The 26739-nt window shown below is 37.5% G+C and overlaps 2 protein-coding genes across 3 annotated transcripts; both read right to left on the bottom strand.

Moving 5' to 3' along the window:
* Positions 1-7426: 7426 nt before the first annotated feature.
* On the bottom strand, positions 7427-12746 carry LOC139965253 (NFX1-type zinc finger-containing protein 1-like). Its single transcript, XM_071967426.1, has 3 exons — positions 10709-12746; positions 9629-9725; positions 7427-9069 (listed from the first exon to the last, which is right to left on the bottom strand). Exons 1-3 carry the CDS (start codon positions 12601-12603, stop codon positions 8035-8037), a joined length of 3027 nt encoding a protein of 1008 aa, XP_071823527.1. The 5' UTR covers positions 12604-12746; the 3' UTR covers positions 7427-8034.
* On the bottom strand, positions 12604-26139 carry LOC139965255 (NFX1-type zinc finger-containing protein 1-like). Of its 2 annotated transcripts, XM_071967427.1 has the most exons (4): positions 25929-26139; positions 24971-25087; positions 17005-17324; positions 12604-15097 (listed from the first exon to the last, which is right to left on the bottom strand). In XM_071967427.1, the coding sequence occupies exons 3-4, from the start codon at positions 17268-17270 to the stop codon at positions 12604-12606; spliced, it is 2760 nt and encodes a 919-aa protein (XP_071823528.1). In that variant the 5' UTR covers positions 17271-17324; positions 24971-25087; positions 25929-26139. The 2 variants fall into 2 exon arrangements, with proteins under 2 accessions (XP_071823528.1, XP_071823529.1); XM_071967428.1 differs by lacking the exons at positions 24971-25087; positions 25929-26139 and adding an exon at positions 19950-20037.
* Between the last annotated feature and the right edge of the window lie 600 nt (positions 26140-26739).

Consider the following 26739-nt stretch of genomic DNA (forward strand, 5'->3'; position numbering starts at 1 on the left):
TTCCAACAAAGAGATTACTGTGGTATGAATGCGAACATACTGTGAAATGGAAAATCCTATTCAGTATCAGCGATGCTTTTTTTAAATAAAAATTCATCAATTGTCTCAGCTCATACAATTTTATGATCAAGCTAATGATTCAAAAATTATGTGTAAGTGTGGTTCCGCTTCAGATATATTTTTCTAACCGTGCTGCATATTTTGGGGGCCCTGCACTACCAGCCAATAACAGTGTAAAGTTATAATTATAAAGCAAATTGCTAGTTTTGATGGTTAATTGGATCTCAAAATCGATCGACATCCCATCTTGAAAATGGTGAATTTATGACCCTGGTTATGTTTCCCACACTTACCTTGCCGTAAGGTAGCAAAAGGGCTAACAAAAATCGTGTGCTATGTTCCCAAGTAGTAGCATTAACACTCTCAAATGCTGGCCAACGTTTACTCATTTATCCTAAGAGTGATCAAATCGATCGAAATCCCATCTTGAAAATGGTGGATGTAGGACCCTGGTTATGTTTCTCAAATCCCTTACCTCCCCTTGAGGTAGCGAAAAAGGGCTAAAGAAATTTCATGCGCCATGTTTCCTTATTAGTAGCATTAATACTCTCAAATGTTGGCCAACGTTTACTAATTAATCCTTAGAGTGACCTTACCCATAAACAGAATTCCTGTTTGAAGATCAATCATATCAAGCACCGAACTCCAATAATCATCGATCGACCGATCACGATGATCCAGACGCAAATACAATCTACGAAAGATTGTTACAACAATTTCAATTGAGAGTCGATGAGGAAGTGTTATTCAGTTAAACGGATTCACATAGATATAAGATTCGTCGGGTCCTAACCTAGGTCTTTTCGACTGACAATCAATGCTCTTTTCTGGTAATATGGAACCTCCCGATATGTCGCAATATGTACATTGACGTATGCAACAGCTTACGGGCCATGTTACAGCATAGTTATTATGATAACTATGGTTACAGGAAGCAAAAACAAAATCGAATTACCGGTTGAAGTATCATACGGTTTGTGTCAGCAGATAGATACACATCAATATTAATTCTTTAATTGTAGCATATGTAATAACTGAATGACTTTAAAATTCTTGTTTTTTTAAATGTATACATATAACTACTGGAGAGAACACTTACGCCTTTTATGATTTGACTAATTGAGTTCTGATGTTTACCTTCGTCACGTACGTACTATACTCACGTGGAACAGTGCTTTCCGTGGTTCTAATGGTCTGTTTTTTGCCAAGTGCAGCAGACCTTGCAGTGTAAATATACTTTGTGTGCTTGTGTGGGTGTACATACTGTGCGTGATGTTGAAAAGTGTGTATGTGTATGCCTGTGGGAAGTAGGAGGGTGAATAATTCAACTTTAAGTCTGACTTTTAAACTAAAAGTCAAATGTCACATTTGGTGCGGTAGAGGTTGAAAATCTGTATTGTTGTTTACTTTCAGGACTTCCCGTAGCTCTGGATGGCCATTATTCACATGGAGTTAGATATTTGCCAATTGTCTAACATATACGCATGGATACGTTATATCTTTACATGTTGCCCTAATCATGCACTAACGACGTTTATATTGTTACCGTAGGACGCTATCGGGTTTTTGTTTATTGCATCAGTATAGGATATGACAATTTGATATTCAGCACCCGTCAAAGTCAATTGTTGAGCAAACCTCAGCTCAGGTTCAGATGATCAGAATTACAGATTAGAAACACTTGTAAAACTTAGATCAAAAACAATGAAAACCCATTGACATTACTGATCTTAGTTCGTTTGAAATACTAAACATTATCATCTTGTCACAAAAAAAAAATAATAATGAACGTTCTAAGCACCAAAACCAAACGTCTACTATTCGTTACACTAGTATTTTCTTTCAGTTTTACTTTTTATGACATGTTCGAACGTAATCACTCAAAGACTATTCACATTGATTGAGAAGATCAATTTATACATTATAAATTTATCCTAAAATGCTCACGCAATGATAACAAAAGAAATTTAGTTCAATCATATAATGGAACTTTAATTAATATATCAATTTTTGGGAATGACAGTCTAACCGAGTTATATATATATATATATATATATCTATATATATTTGTATCTCACTCGAGATCCAGCCTTTCTCTAAATGCAGCATAGTTGTTTAACAGTTTTTCCGTTATTCCTATCTATATCTTTCACTGTTGGTATCTAATTGATCCAACTATGCTTCAAAATGGAGAGCACCTTTGAAACTTTGAAAACGCTTCGACGCCTTTCCGAAAAACGGGTTAGGTATCGGCATCATCTATCCAACTACAGACTATACCGTAAAAACAAAACGGTACCAAAAGGACTTAAAATCAAGGTCCGTGCTGGTTTACCACTTTCTGATAGCGACAGCTTTGCCAATTGGAAAGGCATCCTTAAGAATGCAGTGTAAATATACTTTGTGTGCTTGTGTGGGTGTACATACTGTGTACATACTGTGCGTGATGTTGAAAAGTGTGTATGTGTATGCCTGTGGGAAGTAGGAGGGTGAATAATTCAACTTTAAGTCTGACTTTTAAACTAAAAGTCAAATGTCACATTTGGTGCGGTAGAGGTTGAAAATCTGTATTGTTGTTTACTTTCAGGACTTCCCGTAGCTCTGGATGGCCATTATTCACATGGAGTTAGATATTTGCCAATTGTCTAACATATACGCATGGATACGTTATATCTTTACATGTTGCCCTAATCATGCACTAACGACGTTTATATTGTTACCGTAGGACGCTATCGGGTTTTTGTTTATTGCATCAGTATAGGATATGACAATTTGATATTCAGCACCCGTCAAAGTCAATTGTTGAGCAAACCTCAGCTCAGGTTCAGATGATCAGAATTACAGATTAGAAACACTTGTAAAACTTAGATCAAAAACAATGAAAACCCATTGACATTACTGATCTTAGTTCGTTTGAAATACTAAACATTATCATCTTGTCACAAAAAAAAAATAATAATGAACGTTCTAAGCACCAAAACCAAACGTCTACTATTCGTTACACTAGTATTTTCTTTCAGTTTTACTTTTTATGACATGTTCGAACGTAATCACTCAAAGACTATTCACATTGATTGAGAAGATCAATTTATACATTATAAATTTATCCTAAAATGCTCACGCAATGATAACAAAAGAAATTTAGTTCAATCATATAATGGAACTTTAATTAATATATCAATTTTTGGGAATGACAGTCTAACCGAGTTATATATATATATATATATATATCTATATATATTTGTATCTCACTCGAGATCCAGCCTTTCTCTAAATGCAGCATAGTTGTTTAACAGTTTTTCCGTTATTCCTATCTATATCTTTCACTGTTGGTATCTAATTGATCCAACTATGCTTCAAAATGGAGAGCACCTTTGAAACTTTGAAAACGCTTCGACGCCTTTCCGAAAAACGGGTTAGGTATCGGCATCATCTATCCAACTACAGACTATACCGTAAAAACAAAACGGTACCAAAAGGACTTAAAATCAAGGTCCGTGCTGGTTTACCACTTTCTGATAGCGACAGCTTTGCCAATTGGAAAGGCATCCTTAAGAATGCTTCGCTTGAATTAATGGCTGTGCAAATAAGTATTTGTCGCAAAACAATTCACGAACTTAGCCAGCAAATTGATTCCAAAACCAGAAAACTGCAAAAAGAACTCCCCAAGAACGAGTTCGAAAGAAAGCTTGACTCCATCTCCAAAATTTGCTTGAACCTCTCACATACCCTAGCTTCAAGACAATGTCACAAATTGAAGAGGGATAATGTCACGCAAAGAGTTAAGTCTTCTGGTGAAACCCAACTTGAAACCTCAAAAAGAACCAGGTCTCGCAGATTCCGTCGGAAAGAGATACAGACCGCATGCAACACCACCAAAAGTGCAGTTGTTACCATTGATTGCCAACTCTCGGCAGGAGAAACAAACCTACTCTCCAAAGGTCTAAATTTTTGCCCTAAACCACGGCAAGTAAACGCTCAGAAACTTTCTCTTGACCTAAATCTGTTCTATCGACGCTTACGTCTCCGTGAATTTTTTGCCGACGAAAATGGCAATAACACCACGCAAGAAACCAACGACTTGCATTCCAAGTTTAAGCCAAAAGGCTCGTGGAATCCACCCAAGGCCCATTGTGCGCCTCTTGAATCATTTATTTCGGCCATTGAAGAGGATGTCAAAACACACACCTCCGCCCCAGACTTTCGCGACAATCTCAACAAAACTGAGAGACAGGCCATTCATGAACTGCGGAAGCGCGATGACATTGTCATCAAGCCAGCCGACAAGGGTTCTGCAATTGTCGCTATGGGCAAACAATTCTACAGAGAGGAAGCCAACAGACTACTCGGCAACCCTCAACACTACAAACTCCTGGATTCTGATCCAACTCAAGAAATCACACAAAACGTGAAAAGAGTCATCCAAAAGATAGTCTCTAACGGTTCCATTGACCGCAAGTTAGGCCAAAACCTCCTGGAAAACGACCCCAAACCTGGTCGCTTTTATTTTCTGCCTAAAATTCACAAAGAAGGCAATCCCGGGAGGCCCATAATATCGGGTAATGGCACAGCGACTGAAAAAATTTCCAAATTCGTGGATCTCCTCATCCAACCTCTCGTTTCGGCCCTACCGTCCTATGTGCAGGACACTACGGATTTCATCCGGAAAATTGGGGAAATAAAAAATCTTCCCTTATCTTCTCTGTCAGTTACTTTGGATGTGTCTTCGTTATACACAAATATCCCTAACGAAGAGGGCATTTCGGCCTGCACAAAAGCATTCAAACCGATACGTGGCAAAACCCCCACGAAGAAAGAATTGGCCGAATTAATGCAACTTATCTTGACCAACAATAATCTGGTATTTGGCAACAAACACTACCTCCAAATTCATGGCACCGCAATGGGTACCAAAATGGCACCGTCTTTTGCCAACATCTTTATGGGAAACCTCGAGAAAGAATTTTTATCTCGACAAAACTTGAAACCACACACGTGGTTACGTTACATTGACGATATCTTTATGATATGGACCCATGGTGAGGCTAATCTAAAACTCTTCATTGATGACATAAACTCGTTTCATCACACTATCAAATTCACTGCTGATTTTTCTGGACATGGCGTTCACTTTCTGGACACCACCGTGACCCTACAAAATGGTTCACTCAAAACAGACTTGTTCAATAAACCCACGAACAAGCACAACTACCTCTTACCAAGCAGTTGCCATCCACGTCACTGTACCAGAAATATTCCGTACAGTCAAGCGTTGCGCATTCGACGCATTTGCTCCTCTGAAGTCGATTTTGATTCACGCACTAAAGAACTGTCACAACACCTCCTAAACAGACAGTATTTTCGGGGTACTATTGAAAATGCCATCAAAAAGGCTAAAAGCAAACCCCGTACCGAAACATTGACGTACAAAACTCGTCAAACCAGTTCCAAAAGGGTACCATTGGTTACTGAATTCCACCCTGGTCTCCCACCACTGGCTAATATCATTCAGAAGAATTTTCACCTACTTCAAGGCACCGAACGCCTGAAATCAGTATTCCCAGAATTACCTGTCATCGCTTTTAAAAGACCCAGCAACCTACGGGATATCTTAGTTCGGGCATCCTTTCGGGATGACACCCCATTAGGGGAAAGCAAAACAGAAACTACAGGATCATCGCCCTGTACACAAAATTGCAAAACGTGCTTACTTGTCGATTCGACCGGGGCCTTTCAGAGCAACCAAACCAAACGCACGTTCCAAATTCGGCACAAAATTAACTGCCTATCCAAAAATGTCATTTACCTCATCTACTGCAATATTTGTAACTTACAATACATTGGAGAGTCAAAAAACACTCTTAGAATGAGAATGACACAACATAGATCGGCGATCAAAACAAAAAAGATCTACCAACCTGTTGCAAATCACTTCAATCTCCAAAATCATTCAATTGAGAATTTGCGTGTTATTGCCATTGACCAGAACGATTCTTGGACAGATAAATCTAGGAAAGCGAAAGAAAATTTCTGGGAACTAAACCTAAAGACCACGGCACCATTCGGTTTAAACATCAGAAACGATTTGCCGTCCCAGATAAACCAAAACAATTCCTTTACAATTACGACGGAATCGGATTAAAATAATCCGACGCGGATTAAAATAATCCGAATTTCTAAAACTTCTGCTCTATTCAGCAGAAATTAGTAAGTCGCTTTGCCTTTACAACCATGCCGACATCTTCTCTATAAAACAGTTTCAATTCCTGCTACTCCTTGTCACTTTCGGTGATCATGCACTGAAGAAGAGCTAGTTTTGCTCGAAAGCTCTGCAAAAACCAAACATTGGCTGTTTTACTTCCAATCACTTACCTAATTCAATTTTTGTATCTCACTCGAGATCCAGCCTTTCTCTAAATGCAGCATAGTTGTTTAACAGTTTTTCCGTTATTCCTATATATATATATATATATATATATATATATATATATATATATATATATATATATATATATATATATATATATATATATATACATATATAAATATATATATATGATTTCGTTGTGTTTGAAGTTTATATTATGCACACCGTAGTGCCTAAAATATGTTAAATACTAATAAAACAACAATCTTTTTTTACCATCCATGTTTTATTTCATGAGTTTTCTTACCTCAACCGAGAACATTTACAAACATGAGAGTTTTACTGGATTAATCAAGAAAGAGAAGGTTGAAATGTTATAAACAAAAAATGAGTCTCTTGGTCTCTCTGCTCTGCTGTTCACTGCTCCAATAAAACCTTTCAATTTTCGTTTTGATCGATTTTATAAGCACTGCATGAGACCAATAAAAAACAGTATTTATACCGCAATAGTTTGTGTTCTTCAATTTAAGAACAAGTATTTTCTCATACCATCAACCTATGTTTCATATGTTGTTCAAGTACGTAAAAACAAATTCTTAATTAAGAAATGAACAAATGTTGGCAAATGTCAAAAGAGAATACCATAATTAATATTAAAAAATGTAAAAACGGTCTAATGGGTAGTCAATCTTTGAAATCAGAAACATGTATATGCAAGATAATACAGTTTACAAGAATTCTCGTTGTTTAAAAATAGTATTATAGCTTTAAATTCTCAACTGACTTCAAAGGATGTTTTTAGACACGATATTTATCTTTGATATAATGCAGACCATTGACAAACACTCCTTTTAGTCCAGGTGGCAGCTCTGTAGCCCATGGGGCATTTTGGGAAATTATCTGTAAAACAGCTGAGTGAATGGATCGTATTGTCTAATGCACAAACCATGGAGCAGTTCCTCAGATGCAAAAAAAAAAGCAATAACTTAGAAACAACGCAATAACACTGACATTAAGGCCGACACCGAAAAACCGACGTAATAGTCAATTTAACGTTAAAGAAGTTCTTAGTTTACTTAAAAATATTGAAAACCAGAAATGCTGAAGAAAAATTGCTAGCACATTTTCTTGGATTTAAACATATTAAGATTAAAGCTTTGCCTAATTTGGTCATCTAAATAGCTTTACTAATGATAGTCCTATAACAGACCATTCCTTCAGGCAGAAACAAATCAGTGTCTAAACTTCAATGTATGTAAATTCGAAAGCAGAAAACATAAAATCACTGACACTTTTCACAAATCTTTGACTGAATAATCATGATAATAAAAGAGAAAAGAGAAAGCTGACAATACCACATAGTTACAACTAAATGCAATACGACCGAAGACATTAAAGATTGCTCTGTTTACCATATGCTTCTCTTCAAATGTGCTATCTCTATCCACAGTTAGTTTGAAATTGACTCACTAACATGACTTTCTACTTTAACATGTACAATACTAACACTACACATACTACTTTGAACATTTTTTTTACGACAAAATAATATTTATCAGAACGATCGATTTGTATTAAAATTTTGCTTATAATCTGACCCTGGTTGTCTAAATATCATTATCGTTCAATTCGAAATTAAGCACATCGTTTGCTTCCTCTGAATACGCAGCGAAACTTGCACCGTCCATCTCTGTCGCCAGTGAATTGCTGGCATCCAGCCGATGGCTCAAACCACCGATACGCGTTTTGCATTCTGGACACTGACTTATTTGGGAAGCACCCCCACATTCACCTATAGCATAAATGTGTCCATTGCCACATTTAAACCAATGACCCTTACGGAACCCCATCGCCTTTACAACCATCTTTCGTTCGTCTTCACTGATGCCTATTTCCAGAAGCAACGGATTTATATCTTTAATATCGCTTAAAACAATTTTCACTCTGTCATCTTTGTTTTTGCTGAACGGAAATCCGTCTGACAACAAACCATAAACTTCATGCGCCATCTTGTTGACTCTTTCCAACTCATCGCGTTTGATATCCGAATTCAAGAACGCGTTTAGTACACGCACAAGGGACAAACTATGTCGACACCGTTGGTATTCATTTTGCCAATCTTCAATTTCTTGATCGCTGGGTGTGTCCTGGAAACACTTGGTCTTTTCTTTAAGAAACTCGTAGTATTCTTGAAATTGTGTGAACTCTTTCATGTCTGATATAGTTTTAGGTGTGATACCTTTCAACATTTCGGCTTTAACGTCATTTATCTTCAGCAGTTTATCGTACATATCCAAAATAATGTTCATACCGGAGAGGTATTCAAGAGATATCGTGTAACGACTTTTGTCCAACTTCTCTTTCAAGTTGTTGAAAAAGACACGCCATTGGGTATCCTGCCCAAGTCCTTTCCGTTTTGTAGATTTGGTCAATTCGAGTCGTCGGTCACGATTGGTGGTTACTAATACATTACGGGCCTTATCTATTCTTTTAATCAAATGAGAAAGCTTGCGTCTGATTTCGTGGATATCTCCTTTGACTTGAATTTTAACTTTCTCAACGTCGCTTCTTATTGCTTTGATTATGTTTTTGTACCTCTGGTTATTCCTTATTGGGGTCTTGCACCACGGACACTCCGGAAGCTGTTGAGAAATGAAGGTAAAAGATTTAATTGTCCCATTCAATTAAAACGTTGCTTACATTGAGCCTATCTGGCTGCATATACGACGAACGCATCCATTGTTTGTGTTGGTGTTTGTAATATTTGTTTCTTTGTCTATAACCTGATAACTGTAACAAAGATGTACAAATACATATCTAGCGAATAACGCTATAATTTGTAGAACACGGCTTGAATTGATAACATTAAAATGAAACAATATAACGAGCTTAGTCACTTGGGACAATTTGCCAATAATAATACTACTCTGCATTGTCCTCCCATGTTATGCTTCGAAGCACTATTACTGACAGTATGAACAGTCCTTAGTGTGAACAATCATTAATATGACATACTGTCAGTAAAAGTATATTATGAACTGAGTGGATGTGAACAAATAACGAACTTATAATTATAAGGAAATACACACGGACCTCTTGTACAGTTTATCAGCAGAACTTGATCGTAATGATCTGTCCGATCATATATATGTCAGACGTGATAACAAAACACGTAGTTTAGGAACGTTTAAAAGTATTCACCTTGATCATGCTTTCGTCTGAATCTTTATACTGTTTCATGAGGCGATCCATTGCCTGTACTTCAACAATGTGGTTACAGTCTTCCAGTTGAATGAACCTTGAAATGGTAATAAACATATTGAAGTATAAGATACTAAGAAGTAGATGACTGATGAAATGTGGATGGATGGATTATTGGATGGATCTCCGGGTGGGTGAATCGACGAATACGGATCGGCAAATGGATGGACGAATCAATGGATGAATGTATTGATGATTCATGGATAAACTGGTCGGACATATGGCCTGATATATGGATGGATGGATTGTGGGTTGGTTGGGTGGAGACATAGAGCGTGTGTTATTTTTAAATAAGTTCTCGTATTATAACATAGTTACCTGTAGTCCTACTCATCCTCGTGGATTTGTACTTTACGTAGAGACATTTTGGATAGTATTTAAGTAACTAGTGCAAATTAAATTACCCGTACTCTTGTAGACAGGCATGTTGTACTCGTAATCGTACTGGAGTATGCTAGTTTAAATGGTGCTCATGCTGTTATATTCGTACTTCAATTCTGTTGCGGAAAGTTTGTAATATCAAAATATGTTCAGATTGGAATAAAAGTGCCCGGGTTCTGCTTGGTCTTTAGAAGGCACAGAATGAGTCGATTTGTTACATGACAGGCTTTTAAACATACACTTTCAATCAATCACTCCCACCGTAAAGTCATTAAATGCTCATACTGACCCGAGCTCTAGAACAGTAACCACATTCAATGCAATCGTTTAGAAACACACTGTTACTCAAACTACTCCGAACCAACCAGTCAGTATTTTACAGGTATAGACAGTGAATACAATCTAGTCAAATATATTAAAGTCATTGTGACTGTGGTCCAGTCTAGTTTAATATTTCATTAATAAACAGTGACCCCAGTCTCGTATTTTGATAACACTGAATCAGTCTATCAGTGCCGAGTCATCACCAGGCGGCTACTAAGGAAACGAATAACTAACAGTTGTGTTCATCATGATCGGGGACATCGGGAGTTAAAAGACGAATGATTTGTACACTTGCTTTCAATATTATTCACTTACCGTGCTTTCGGATTATCCTCATTTCCAAACAAGATGGTCGTAACGTCCTTGTTATGACATTTACGGCAAAGCTTTGGACATCTCTCACCACAAAGACCGATGCATTTGTGTTTGCATTTTAGTCGTCGTGGACATGGCAAGTCACATGTTTGTCTATCGCAGTCACTTCCACAAGGTCTTCTGCAAATTTGATGCTTACACTTCCATTTACATTGTTCTTTACAAGGTATGCAGGTTTCGCCGCATGTTTTGTGACATTTATTGTGTTGACATCGAGTTTCGCAACGTCTGGTACACGGGGGACAAGTTCTTGAGCACGTTTGTTTACATATGTGGCCACATATCAACAGTCGCTTGCACACTTCTTTGCACCTTACGTGATACCTTCCATTTCTGCATTTCCCACAAGTCCCACGACAGATATGTTCACATTTAAGCAGAGCTCTGCATTTCTTTGGACACAGAGACTCAAAACATGGTACCTTCGCTTTGTGGCCACATGGTGTGAATACCTTCTCAACTACTTCTGGACAGGAGACAGTGCACTCTGACCCACACAGTTCTCGACAACCGTGACCACACGATAACTCCCTTTTGCACGGGCTGCGACAAAAAACATTACTTGGTTTCTGATAGCATTGAACCTTCTGTTCATGTGAACATGGCAACATTTTCACAATAAGTGTTGGACATAATTTGGGACAGTCCTCCCAGCATCTCTTGGGGCATACATGCTTCAGACTACACACTTTCTCCTCACATGGTCTTTGGCAAAGTATTTTTCTGTGCTCTCTGTCCACAGGGTGGCATTTTAACTGACAGGTGTGACCACAATCGAGTCGAGCAGAACATGGTTCCTTACATCCACCATCTGGTGCTTCCTTGAAGTCTGCAAATGTTTTCGCTTCAATGAATCGCTCTGGATGATTACGGCAGACTAACTTTAAACTTGGACCAATAAACCCCTCTGACCGTAAATACGAAACGATTGTTGCCCATAGTTCACTTTGTTGAGACATCAGGGAAAAGTTGCCAATGCAATACAGACCTTTTCTGGCTCTGGAAAGCGCAACACAAACTCTATTCGACACTTTCAAAAACCCAATGCTTCCCTCCAAATTGCTTCTTACAAATGAAAACAAAATGATGTCGTTTTCTTCTCCCTGAAAGTTGTCAACGGGGCAAACACGAACACCTTCGAATGTACTCTTTTCCATAATTTGTCTAATACTGTAAACCTGTCCTTTGTAAGCGGTGAGAATAGTAATTTGATTCGGAGTATACCCCTGTTTAAGGAGGTATTTACAAAGATACAGGAGAAATTGTGCTTCATGAATATTTGATCGACTTTTGCTGTCGTCAACATGCGTTTCTAGGAAGTCATGTTCTACAAAGTACAGGTTCGTTGTTATTCCGTGCACATCTTCATATATCATCACCGATTCGTGATCACGAAGCCCCGGGTAGAAATCTTTGTGCAGTTTAAGAATTTTTGAAATTTCTGGTCTCATGCGATGTTGCAATGTTAGTCGATAGTGAGGCATGCCATTATTGATAAGTCTTTCGAACAAGGATACATCCAAATTGTAATCTTTGCAAAGTTTATAGACCGTGGGATTTGGACGCAGTTGCTGATGATCGCCAATGAGAATTAAATGTTTAGTGTAAGAGCTAAGAGAAGTAATTACATGAGCTTCTAAGATTTCTGCAGCTTCTTCTACGACGATAATACGCGGTCCGACTAATCTCAACAGTTTATTATTTTTGGAAGCTCCAGTTGTTGTCAAACCAATAACAGATTTCCCTCTCAGTATTTGTAAATCTTCGTCAATTCGCAACTCGTTTAGAACGGTTGCATATCTGTTATATTCATCACATTGGTCACGCAGTTCCATTTAAATTTGCTCAGTGTAACGTTGAACCCAGTGCCGGTAAAGGCTCCAGCGCTGGTGACTGTGAAGATGCCAAACATCTCTAACTCGTTTGATTTCTTTTTCGTTCATCACATTACCTTCTGCAAGCCTGTGTCTAATAAACAATGCCGTTTTTTGTGCGTTTCTGCGTCTTACTTTAACCCATTTACTTTCATCAGTAGTTTTATTTGCATCTGGCAGAGCAACGATGGTTTCTTCTGGTATTTTCAATGCAAGACGATGGAAGGTGTTTACAAACTCATCGTCGGAAGTGTCATCTTCGTCGTCAATGTAGCGTCTTTCAAACTCTTCATTTTCAAAAACAATTGAGGCTTCGGTGTCAGTGGTGTCTTCCTCTCTTGTTTGAAAAGAATCTACTTTGTTATCTTCTGAGATATCACTTTCCTCACCCTCAGAGATCATCTCTGCATTAATTGCTGCATTAAGATTTCTTTTAGGCTCCGTTCTTTCTTTAGATGCAGAGAAATGAACATCCTTTTGATACGTATTACTTGGATCCACACAGCATTCACCAACTTCATCTAGGATACCTAGCCAGAAAGCTATAGGATCACTCGATGCAGAAAGGTAAGGTAGACAAGTTAAGCTTTCACGATGCGAAAAGTCCATAAATTGTTGTAGTATTTCATATTTTAACAGTCCCTTTTTTGCAACATGGACTAATTTTTCAGAGTTTTCTATCTTTTTAGCTGTTGAAACCATTTCTCTTCTGACTTGCCCATATTCCCATTTTGCTGTTTTGCCTTTGCCAGCACTTTGTCTTAATTTTCTTAGATTAAAATCTCTCAGTTTTTCACTTGAGCTTCTTCCACCAATCCTCACAACACCGTTAGGTTCAAATTCAGTTATTCCTTCCAAAAACTGATCAAGAGCATGATTTGTATAGCATACTACCATTAATGGCATATTGTTGCCCAACCATGCTCTATTCCTCAATAAAGTCTTCACTATCCTTAACCCAACATACGTTTTGCCAGTGCCTGGCGGACCTTGAATGAGACACACCTCCTCCCGAAGTGCCGCTTGGTAAGCTAGCATTTGAGACTCGTCGAATCCTAAAGTTTCATGACTCGGCCAGTTTTCGTCATCCCGAACGCAAACTTCCTTTAATTTTTGCACATCAACTTGACACGACATTTGCTCTGCATCTTCAAGTGCAATATTGTTTAAGTCGCTCAAGTCAAATTTACATCCAGGTTTCTCTCTGATGTACAGTGGGAGATCAGGTTTACGCGTTGTGTTAATAATATATTGTGCAAAAGGAAAATCATCTTCGTTAATATCTTGAAGACAACCAAGAATGTGACGGTATGCTTCAAAATATGACGGAGATTCGGCCATTTTGAAGGAGTACGTGAAGATTTCTTGCACTAAATCAGGTTTGACGTCAAACGTAACCTCTACAAATCCTTGCTTTAATTGCTTTGGATCACTGTTCGCTACCACACCAAATATGAGTGTCTTAAAATCATCCCTCGATAGACATATTAAAGAACCAAATATAAGTCGTTTGCCGAGCTCCCACTTTACCCTTTTCAGATGATTGTCAACATCAAAACGGAGTATGTAAGATATTCCTCCTTTAGATGGGTCGATTCCGACAGCTTGTACGTTGTTGTACAATCGTAAATTTTGAAACCTTTTTTTAGCCTTCGCCCCATTTCGGGATAGTTCATCGGTGTATTCCGCGATACCTTCGCGAATAGGTGCTATGAAATCTTCCCTCAGAAGACGATAATGTATATCCAAGTAATGATTTAGGTCGTCATATTCGCCATTAACGATATTTTTTCGTAAAAACGGTTTATAGTCACTTCGCAGTTCATCAGGACACGGTAGCACAGGTATCTCTCTAAAATCGTCAGGTGGTGATTCGCGGGAGTTGTCGGGCATTCTTCTATCTCTCCGAGCGCTTAACTCCTTGCTGTCTCTGAGGAAGGTTGCATGTGTATCACGCAATGAAGTAAACTTTTCTTTTACTTCTGATGTAACGAATATGTCATTTTTCTCGAAACTTTCGACGACTGAGTTCAAAACGAGAAGCGTCACCCCAACAGCACTAACGGTACCAGGAAACTTGTCCAACATTTTTGTACAGATATCGATTGTGGAAAGCAAATTCTTTTCCAAAACGTCTTGTGTGAAACACAATTGAGTCCATTTTGGGATCCATTGCACCAAGTTTATGTCGAGAAAGTTACTTACTTTAACAATGTTGAAAACTTCTATCATTCTCTCTGATTGTTGATCACTAACTCTGCAAGCTTTAGACAGAACATTTATCAGTAACTGTATTATTTCATTGTCCATATTCTGTTGTTTAAGAAGCAATTCTAATGGTGTTCTATTTTCATACAGGAGACGTGTAAAGTCATTTGGTTCAGTAGTGATGAGTCTTGTCAATAGATTTATGCCCATTGGATTGGTCTTTCTCGTAGAAGTATTTGCCAATCGCCTGTCGATAAATGAAAACCAGAAGTCACTGAAATTTACTCTCTTTTTAGAAGTCACTGAAAGCTAAATACTGTTGCCCACTAATGATTGATACACGATGTTTTGTTTTTTTAATTTCACGGAAATTAAACAAATATAGGTAACTGCATCTACATCCACTTATAATTATTAGTGTAGCCAAGTTTGAAACAGTTGCTGTCCAACTTATAAACATTGACTTAATTTCATAGTTTGCTTATGAGCATTATATACTGGTGCACAGTTTATTTAACTGGACATGTAAATAATCATATATCGTGTTAATTGCATTGGTATAGGAATGCATTTTACATGATGAGGACCATAGCCTATGAGATCGTGTTTTAAAAAACTGCTTTAATTTATATACAATTTCTTTCCTTCCCTTTATTTTCACTAAGTTAAGGGCTTTCACAGTACAAGGATGATTAATCAACAGTTCAAAAAACGACACTCAGCGAAATTAGGGGTAAGGATTATTATTTTTCTTTTATTAACAACACTTCTAACGCTCATTTATTAATAATGACAATTCTAACGGTGTTCTTTTTCATACAATTGACGTGTAAAGTCAGTTGGTTCAGCTTTAATGAGTATAGTCAATAGACTTTTGCCCATTAGATTGCTCTTTCTAGTAGAAGTATTTGCCGAGCTCTTGTTGATATAATTTAACCAATATTCAAGATAAAGTAGCTTTAACCATTTAACCATGATGTGCTTACTAAGTTTAGAAGAACCTTGTTTTCAATTAAATGTACACTTTTACTATTTTTATGAATAAAAAGTGGGCTTTTGTTGTTCGTCTCTTACTTAAAAGGGTTATTTGTAATTTAAATTTACGCTTGTTTGAAATGTTGAGTGATTAATGAAAAAGACATTTCGCAGGTAAACGATCCAAATTAATTTATTTTCTTTTTGTGTTATGAATTTTCTAACTAAGTAAGTTTTGAAGAAAATAAGCCCTGCCTCCTCCCCCCCCCCCCCCCTCCCCTCTCTGCTCTCCTCGACCCAGACTTATTACGTTTCCATTTATCTATGTATTACTGTTAGTAACACTGCGTGGAATAATTTAGAGTTCGCGATGAATCAATCACAATCCTCATGATTCCTACATATTTCATTTGTCAAAATTAATGAATCAAGTTTGTTCCAACTTCGTTAAAAAAACATTTACATTATAACTGAGAATCTATGAGAAACATCCCGAATAATAAACGACAACATTATGAAGAGAACGTCGTAAACAAGCAGCTGGTATATAGTAGAAGATTTTGGACACGAGTTAACAGCTTTTACAATACGACATACCTATTTCACTACTTTCACTAGCGCGTGAATCTAACAGGATTTTTGCTTGCGCTTCCTTGAAAATCACGAAAACGTATGCACAATATATCTCACACTACGAACTGAATTTATAGCAGGGCCTCTCAATTTGTTTTCTACGGGGACCATCGAGAATCACATGTCTCTGTAGAGGGCCTTTGAGAACCAGTCCCATCATAGCAAATACCTATAAAGTGGAGAGTAGGCCGAAAAATTTCACGACCAAAGATCTTAAGATCCTGTATACACAAATAGTGGACGTTTTTGGCTCGTCTTTTAGGGGTGGGGCGGGGGACGGGGGGATGCGTGTTTTGTATATGTATCCGAATACCGTAGCCTGAATTTTTGTATTATTTGTAGATAGTTTTGTTGCTTCATTCCTTTCAAACGTTAAAGTCATGGCATTCACAGTTCTATGTTTATGTATTGGTAGCCAATTAAAACAAATCTTCACGCTCGTGGCTTAAGCATTTCAGACATACTTCCAGCTAGGCTGATCTTTGCACAATCTAAAAGAGACACTATTGCACGGTTGCATTCATTGCCAATGGTTATCCTTCTTACCAGTCATGAGGATGTGATCCTTGATTTGAAGAGATTCCTCTACCTCCTGCATTGTCTGTGCTTTTGCTGCTTCCTCTACCTCTACCTCTACCTCTGCCTCTAGCTCTTCCTCTAGCTCTTCCTTGATATGATGCATTGCTTTCTGATCTGTCTGGTCCTTTAGTAGTCACCTCTCCGCGAAAACCTGTGGGACCGCTTTGGTCATGTCGATTCCCACGTCCCCGACGGGATCGACCTCTTACCGATGTTGGAAACTTGCTTGCCATAATGATATTGCGTCACTCCAAGTTGCAGTACCAGTACAGAACTATAAATACAAACTGTAAATTGAAGAGAAAACCGAATTTGTATCTGCATATGTCTCTTTTCCACTAAATCTGACTATGTAGGTCTACTGTCTACTCCATTCATGGACCAAAGTAGTTGATATGGTGTTTAAAAATACATGAGACTAGAACAGCCTACTGTGCATGTCTGATCAGTTTTTCCTTCCTATTAAACTATTGGTTCATTAAGCCTTGACCTGTCAAGGCTTCCGTTCTTTGGTTCTTGCCTTCAGTGAAATTTGACATCTGTGTGCACTTAAAGTACATGGTAGTCATTTTCATGTTATTTTTGCTAAAGTAACTAGTGTTTAACTAAGGGCAAAATCTCAGTTTCAATGCATGAAATTCCCATAATGTGTTAGTTTAGTCCTAGGCCTCAGGTTCATAATGGCGCTACGTAAGTATCCTAGACAAGGTCTACACCAGCTGTAGCACAATGCTGAATGAGGTATGTATCCTAAGTGGAGTCGCTGCTGAGTGCTAATACCTTGCACATAGAATGTTTTGAGTCTTATTCAGCAAAAAAATCCACCAAAGTATGCAATTTTCTGCTCCTGTATATGTGTATCAAGGGTTTTGTAAGACTACTCACTGTCATTATTAGTATGTTTTTTGGGTACAATTTCATATAAAGTTGATGTGCTAAGTCGTCGGGGTTCATAGCTGTATACTTTGAATGGGTGTGTATCAATGGACTCTACTGGTTAGATGAGATAACAGCACATCCAAAACAACCCTGACATCAGAAAGAGATCATGATGCTTCCATGAGAGATCTACTGTAGTAACTACAGGAACCAGTGCTTGCCACCAATGGAGAATAAGGTAATTTGTCGTTGTTGTTCTTTGCCGAGCAACCAGTTTGAATGTTTCATCATGAAATATGTCCCTCTATTCACCTCTCTTCCCCTGTAACTGTCTTTGAAGACAATGTAACAACCTATGCACAACCTTTAACTGGACTGGATATGCTATTGAGGTGAACAATGTATCTAGTGAGCATTTCAGTAAGCTTTCTTATAGACTATTGTACATACTGTTACAATGATGCTGTGGTTTACAAATCCCGATGAGTCATGCTTTTGGCAAAGAACGCAGTCAATTCTCTCCTTTTATTCTAAGCAACTAAACAGTTATCTGGAGTGACATGCAATATCAGTTTAACATGCTCCAAGCAGTTCAGGAATACATTGGGGTATTTCCTGTAGGTCAGTTTGGGAGGAATCACCTGAGCTAAACAAAAGTAGTTTTCATCACTTTTCAGAGCCAGAGACGAAAAGTCCGCCCGCTGACCCTTCTCTGGATGATGTTGCTGCAGGTAGGGAAAGCCAGACCAAGTTGACTGTGAGAGGGATACCTTTTGTGACTTCCCCCATCTCAGTGTTTACTACACAATCCTAACCCAAATTGAAGCAATAAGCTGCATGGCCTCCTTTTACCGTCGATGGTGACAGAATAGTCGGCATATATTGCCGGTCCTATACATCTTATTGGTGTCACTCCCCTTTTCCGTTAAAGGTTTTCTAGAACTGTACGGCACGTTATGTCCATTTGATGTATTACACATATGGAAGGCACGCAAACTACACCGTATACGCTGTGTCATTTAACAAACATTGGAAAGATCCGCAGTTTTGGTTTCGTTATTACAATTTAGCCTATCTTGCACTTTGGAAGCAAATAGTTAACTTCAATTCTTACATATCTTAGACAAACAGTTAAATGTTAACTGCTGCCATATGCATGTCAAGGAATTACCCCGTGCACTTACAACTGTAGTCTATCTATTGACGTTGTGTTGTCACGAAACCATATGATCACGAAACCATATTTATACATAAGTATTAACCATGAGAAGTTCTAACATGATTGTTGCTCCTCATTACAAGCAGTTATGCGTATCATTACGAGACCATTTCTGGACCATTTTGCTTGCTTGATTAACCTGATATCACCATAGTCAGCTACTGTGGTGAATATCAACACGAAATGCAGCTTTAAAAGAGTTAAACTGAAAGTTACGTTTCTCAAATGATATGTCATAGTTTCGTAACAATTGTAATTCATTATTATCTCAGTCACGGCTACATGCATGTTACAGCAGTACACTAATCATTTATTAATTAAAAATGAATACGATAAATGTATATATATTGATTGTTGTTTATAATAGTTGTTCATTTTGCTAATGAATCAGCATTGCTGAATGTAGGCCATAGAATAATGATAAATGATGATATCGCACATCCAAACAGTATTCCGAATAAGACCTTATAAATACGGCGACAATCCGGTAAGAAATAACATATAGTACCTTAATAGATCAGAGAAGGCGTGGCTAACGTATAGAAGTATACATGCTTACGGATGTGTAACTTCAAAGGACTTTAAATTCGTTTATCAACCCTTCCTCTTACCCACTCACCACCCCCCTTGCGCCCCCCCCCCCCAAAATAACACACACGAACATTTCAAAAGTAATATATATCATCTCCACGTGTGAAAAACGCCTGCCACGTTACCGTCGTTAATCGTGAAGATAGCTTTCACAGTGCCCCTCCCCGCTTCTACGTCTATAACATTCATGTATAGGCCTACTGTTGGCTTACGTGTTACATACTTAACAGAAACAAGGCTTCCTGCTTGAAGATCAAGGCATAATCATATACCGGGATTATGACTATCGTAGACTGATCCCATTTGAATAAGGCGAAAACATGAAATCCTTAGAACTAAGACAATAAATTGAAGCTGATGATGTGTTGAGTTATAGTCGGATGACTTGCAAAAACAAAATGAGGAAGTGAACACTGCAGTGCCCGTATTGATGCAATCAAACTTTGAAATAGCGAAAGTGTTTAGGAACTGTGCAACATTTAGAGTTCACGCATATGGCAAGTCATATGGGACAAACAACGAATAATATATCCTCGTATTAATACGAATATACGCGTATTAATCCGAATATATACGGGTATTAAATCAGACCATAACTGGCATGTCTTGTAGCTTTCACAACCGAGTTTGAGTGTTATCACATGGTAGCCTGTATACTAACCCTTGTATTTAATTGATCTTGTACAATTGCATGACGATGGAGTGGTGACCACTCCGTAATAGAGCAGTATGTCGTTGTTAAAGATACTCGCTTGTCTTTTATATTATATATATATATATAAATATATGAATATATAAATATAGATGGATGGATGGATGGATGGATGGATGGATGGATGGATGGATGGATGGATGGATGGATGGATGGATGGATGGATGGATGGATGGATGGATGGATGGATGGATGGATGGATGGATGGATGGATGGATGGATGGATGGATGGATGGATGGATGGATGGATGGATGGATGGATGGATGGATGGATGGATGGATGGATGGATGGATGGATGGATGGATGGATGGATGGATGGATGGATGGATGGATGGATGGATGGATGGATGGATGGATGGATGGATGGATGGATGGATGGATGGATGGATGGATGGATGGATGGATGGATGGATGGATGGATGGATGGATGGATGGATGGATGGATGGATGGATGGATGGATGGATGGATGGATGGATGGATGGATGGATGGATGGATGGATGGATGGATGGATGGATGGATGGATGGATGGATGGATGGATGGATGGATGGATGGATGGATGGATGGATGGATGGATGGATGGATGGATGGATGGATGGATGGATGGATGGATGGATGGATGGATGGATGGATGGATGGATGGATGGATGGATGGATGGATGGATGGATGGATGGATGGATGGATGGATGGATGGATGGATGGATGGATGGATGGATGGATGGATGGATGGATGGATGGATGGATGGATGGATGGATGGATGGATGGATGGATGGATGGATGGATGGATGGATGGATGGATGGATGGATGGATGGATGGATGGATGGATGGATGGATGGATGGATGGATGGATGGATGGATGGATGGATGGATGGATGGATGGATGGATGGATGGATGGATGGATGGATGGATGGATGGATGGATGGATGGATGCATACATATGCTTTATTTGTTCGTGTATACCCACCATGAACATTGGCATATGCCATATACATATATATATATATATATATATATATATATGTATATATATATATATATATATATATATATGTATGTATATATATATATATATATATATGTATGTATATATATATATATATATATATATAGATACATATATATATATTTATATATATATATATATATATATATATATATATATATATATACCCTTTGATCTCTATAGTAAGGCAAAATATGTCACCAAAAACAGAACTAGTATTGTTCGATACAGGTGACAAACGCCTACAGTGGAATTACGACCTTCCTTACCGGTTTCAAACCTTTGGACATACAATCAGCGTCCACAGCCTAGTGGTTAAGGTGTCCGCGTACAGAGCGGAAGGCCCGTGGTTCGAATCCCGGTGGAGGCTGAAAGTTTTTTCACTGTTCTTGATTTTCCAACTCATTACGATTTCATTTATATATATTCATTTGCCTTTGTCGTTTACCTCCATTGCATTAACATAAAGTCTGTTCAAAGTATCTCTTTCTTTATATATATATATATATATATATGTGTGTATATATATATATATATATGTATATATATATATATATATATATATATTTATATATATATATTTATATATATATATTTATATATATTTATATATATATTTATATATATATATATATATATATATATATATATATATATGTATATATATATATATATATATATATATATATATATATATATATATATATATATATTTAATACTTATAGACACTCTAAAAACGAGTGAATTTTCACTCTTATAAAAATCATATCATATTAATAAATCAAGTTTCCTTAAGAAACAAATGCTAACAAGATGTCTTACTTTAGCGCAGACTCTGCCCTTTTTCACTTAGAAAAAATCCTAATACTGCTGTTACAAGGACTTATACAGAACCAAATGGCAGCAAGTTCTTACTGAAAGTAAATATTTTTTCAGATCATCTCCTCTCATACCCATTAAACAAGATTAAAGGAACACAATTTTTACAGAGGATATAGAATGCTATTACTAGTATAGCATTTTAATTATTAAAACTTCGGCGTATGCGTGATTCTACAGGGCAAGAGCGCTTTCACTTAATGAGTTTTCATTGAAGAAAAGACCATTAAGAGGGTCACCGACCTAAACATTACAGGGTTAGTAGAGATATTCATTATCTATTACCATTATAAACATTGTTCATTCAAATAGGGGGGTATTAAAAAGGACCTCTTGTAAAAATCAAAGTAAAAAGCGATGGCTCTTTGGATGCATGCCCAAAGTGACTTCAATGACGAAAAAATTAATGTAACTCATGTTTATAATAGTTCTTGGTGTGTTCTCTATAAAAGAATATGAGCTGTTCTCCTAGCCCCCACCCTCGTGGTTTTATGGAGAATGAAAGTAAGTCACCTTTGCATATTTTAATGGAGCGATGTTATTTTTTTTTCAAAGAACTGTATGATCATGAGACAATGCATAACCCTCTCATACCTTAAACAACCTTCCAGTCAACTGATAAAAAACATATTTTACTTCTATGTTCATGACCTTTTGACCTTAGATGGTTGTTTCTGTTACGAAGATATAAGAAGAAAAATTAAGAGATCATTAGTGTTGAACTTAACCAGACAGCAAAACTGCAGTGTGGTTTCGATGATGCTACATGAATAATCCTATATGAATGTGACACACTAGGTTGTAGCGTGTATCCAGGATGAAAAACATACTTCAATCTCAGTAGTACAGCAAATAACATTGTGATGTGACCAAAAAATTCACACTGGCAGCTGATGACCGAGATGGAAACTAGCGTTTCTCTTATTCAGCTTACAGATTGATCTCTACCAAAGACAACAGGCTTCTTCAAATTCTTCTACTCAATTTGGTACACCTACAAGCCGAACATAAAGCAGGCGCCTGGCGATTTTTTACCCCATGGTCCCCAAGACTTTGCGTGTGGTTTGCCTTTTAAATATCTATGTAGGCGACAATTAATTTTCGTAAACGGCGCCTGGTCATTTCCCAAACGTTACTACATCCAAACCTGAAGTTTTTGTTTGGACCTGATCTCAACAATTTCAAGATAAGACGGGAAACAAATGAAGCAATGATATAATACCGATGATTCACAATGATATCATCCATTCTAATAGCAACGTTGTATGTACAAACAGTACACATTTGTGTACAGGCATGTATGCAGCTACGTACGTAGAAAGCGACACATAAGCCAAAGGCGATTTGGTCGACTTCTGATTCTATCTATGGATGCCCATAAGCTAATTTTCCAATGGCTACTAGCTTATTCTATTCTTATGAGGCGTAACGCACATGTTATCTAATAGGCTGGTCGGTTGGAGATACGGTAGATAATAAACCCAGGTTTCCACAATTTGACCTCTTGTGACCCCTAATTACTTTTGACCTCTACCAAAAACAATAAGGATCTGAAACTTTACGTATCACAATACATACTGGAAATGAGATGGTCCAAGCTTTCCTTCTTGAGATATCGTGTTTACAATGTTTCATAATTTGACCCACGTGACCCAACTGACCTTTGACCTCCCCAACAAACAATACGCTTCTCCCACGCAATGTGGTACTCCTACACACGACAAATGAGATTGATTCAAGTTTCCCTTCTTGAGATATCGTGTTTACAAGCAAGGCGGTACTCCTACACACACACACACACACGTAGCCTACACAATACATTACATAGAGCCATGGGAAAACAAGGACTGTGAGAGACTGTTTACATTTGCACCTTTAACCGTTCGTATACAAAATACCAATAGCTTTGGCTTCATAGATGGATAAAATTTTCTACATTTCTTGTAATTCAAAATTAATTTCTCCTATGAGTAACAGCATCTCATCCTAGCAGTGTCTGGGAGGAAATGACTCAACAAAGGACAATGGACCTCTACTTTCCCACAAGCCTGACTCACTGACACAAGAATAATAATTTTTCCTCATACTGACAATGTGGTTTACAGGATTAGGTTAACAAAACCCATATCAGAGGGAGCTCCAAAACACTTAAATAAGAAAATGTACACAAGTTTCCAACGAAGAAATTACTGTGGTATGAATGCGAACATACTGTGAGATGAAAAATCCTTTTCAGTATCAGCGATGCTTTTTCTTAAATTAAAATTCATAAATTGTCTCAGCTCATACAATTTTATGATCAAGCTAATGATTCTAAGATTATGTGTTAGTGTAGTTCCGCTTTCAGACATGTATCTTTTCTAAACGTGCTGCATATTCTGGGGGCCTGCACTACCAGCCAATAACTGTGTAAAAGTTTTACTAATAAAGCAAGTTACAGCTTTTGTTGGTTAATTACGGTCTCCAAATCGATCGACATCCTATCTTGAAAATGGTGAATGTATGACCCTGGTTGTATGTTTCCCAGACCCGTGAGGTAGCAAAAAGGGCTTAAGAAATTTCATGTGCTACATTTCCCAGTAGTAGTACTAATACTCTCAAATGTTGGCCAACTTTTACTTATCTATACTAAGAGTGAACTTACCCATAAGCAGAATTCCTGTTTGAAGATCAATGTTATCAGAGCACCGAACTTGTGACCATCTTTGACTGGTCTCACTCCAACACTAACCAATATTTAAGTTCCATACGCAAGTTCATTCTACGAAAGATAGTTACAAAAAGTTCAAGTAAATGTCAGTAAGGAAGTTTATTTAGTGTTAGTTAGTGTTAGTCGGGTTCAAGGTCTAACCAAGGTATTAACGACTGAACACAATGGTGTTTTTTTGGTGATTCGGAATCTCCCGATATGTCGCAATATGTAGATTTAAGTATGCAACAGCTTACGGGCCATATGTTACACGAAACAAAGCCTAAAATCGATTCTGCCGGCAGTTTGTCTCATGAGCGTATATATATATATATATATATATATATATATATATATATATATATATATATATATATAGGACATGCAATGGAGGGGTCCGCCCTTGACCTTCCATTGTCATATCCGGGAATTTGTTCCTTCGGTGGATTTACTTTTTAAGTCTGGATAGGGGGAATTAGACCACTCCCATTAGCCCGGGATACCTCCAGGAACCGGTCCATCAATTTTCCAGACCTAACACAAAAGTTCAATGTTATTTACGTTACTAGAGAGCTACCGGTAATTAATGTAAGTCTAAATATGCCTCAGAAGGCACCATTTAACGTATAAACTGTTACGTTCTCCCGGGAAGTCAACGTTAAATGTCGAAGGGCCAAATTCTCCTGCTCTTTCCTACAATCCATGCCCATACCTAAATCAGTTGGATAAAATAAAAGAATTTACCACGTCCCCCCACCCCCCACCCCCTACCCACATCCCCAGCAGCATTTGAAATACTGTGCACGGCTAAGGTGATATGTTCTTCTTTGCTAAGGAAACTGAGCGAAGAAACTATACTAGTACTCTCAAATGTTGGCCAACTTTTTCTTCTCTATCCTAAAAGTGAACTTACCAATAAACAGAAGTCCTGTTTGAAGATCAATGTCATCAGAGCACCGAACTTGTGACTATCTTTGACTGGTCTCACTCCAACACTAACCAATCAAGATGTTCCATACGTCAATCTACGGAAGAAAGTCACAAAATGTTCAAAGAAATGTCAGTAAAGAAGTGAAAGTCTGCTATTTGGGTTCACGTAGATATAAGCTTCGTCGGATGGAAAGTATAACCAATGTATTTACGACTGAAAACACAATGGTGTTTTCTGGTGATTCGGAATCTCCCGATATGTCGCAATATTGAGATTTGAGTATGCAACAGCTTACGGGCCATATATATAAATATATATATATATATATATTTAAATATATATGTATATATATATATATACAAACATATACATATATATGTTTATACATATCTTGCATAATCGTTCATGAGACAAACTGACCGAAAAACTGATTTTTAGGTTTGTTTCCTGAAAAATATGGCCCGTAAGCTGTTGCATACTCAAATTTACATATTGCGACACATCGGGAGATTCCGAATCACCAGTAAACACCATTGTGATTTACATTTTATTGATATGATCAATATTATGATGGTGCGCTGCAACATCGATTTTGTATTCATTGAGATTGTTTATTGTTAACCGTACAACAAAAAGATATGGGATGTACAGCATGTAAATATTAAAACTAAGGCTTAAGATATCCACAAGACAGTTCTTCTTCAAAGGGGCACATTTTTTTGTTCTATTTCTTTATTATATAGGCCTGTATATATATATATATATATATATATATATATATATATATATATAT

The sequence above is a fragment of the Apostichopus japonicus genome, chromosome 3, assembly GCF_037975245.1.
Source record: "Apostichopus japonicus isolate 1M-3 chromosome 3, ASM3797524v1, whole genome shotgun sequence".
Taxonomy (NCBI): domain Eukaryota; kingdom Metazoa; phylum Echinodermata; class Holothuroidea; order Aspidochirotida; family Stichopodidae; genus Apostichopus; species Apostichopus japonicus.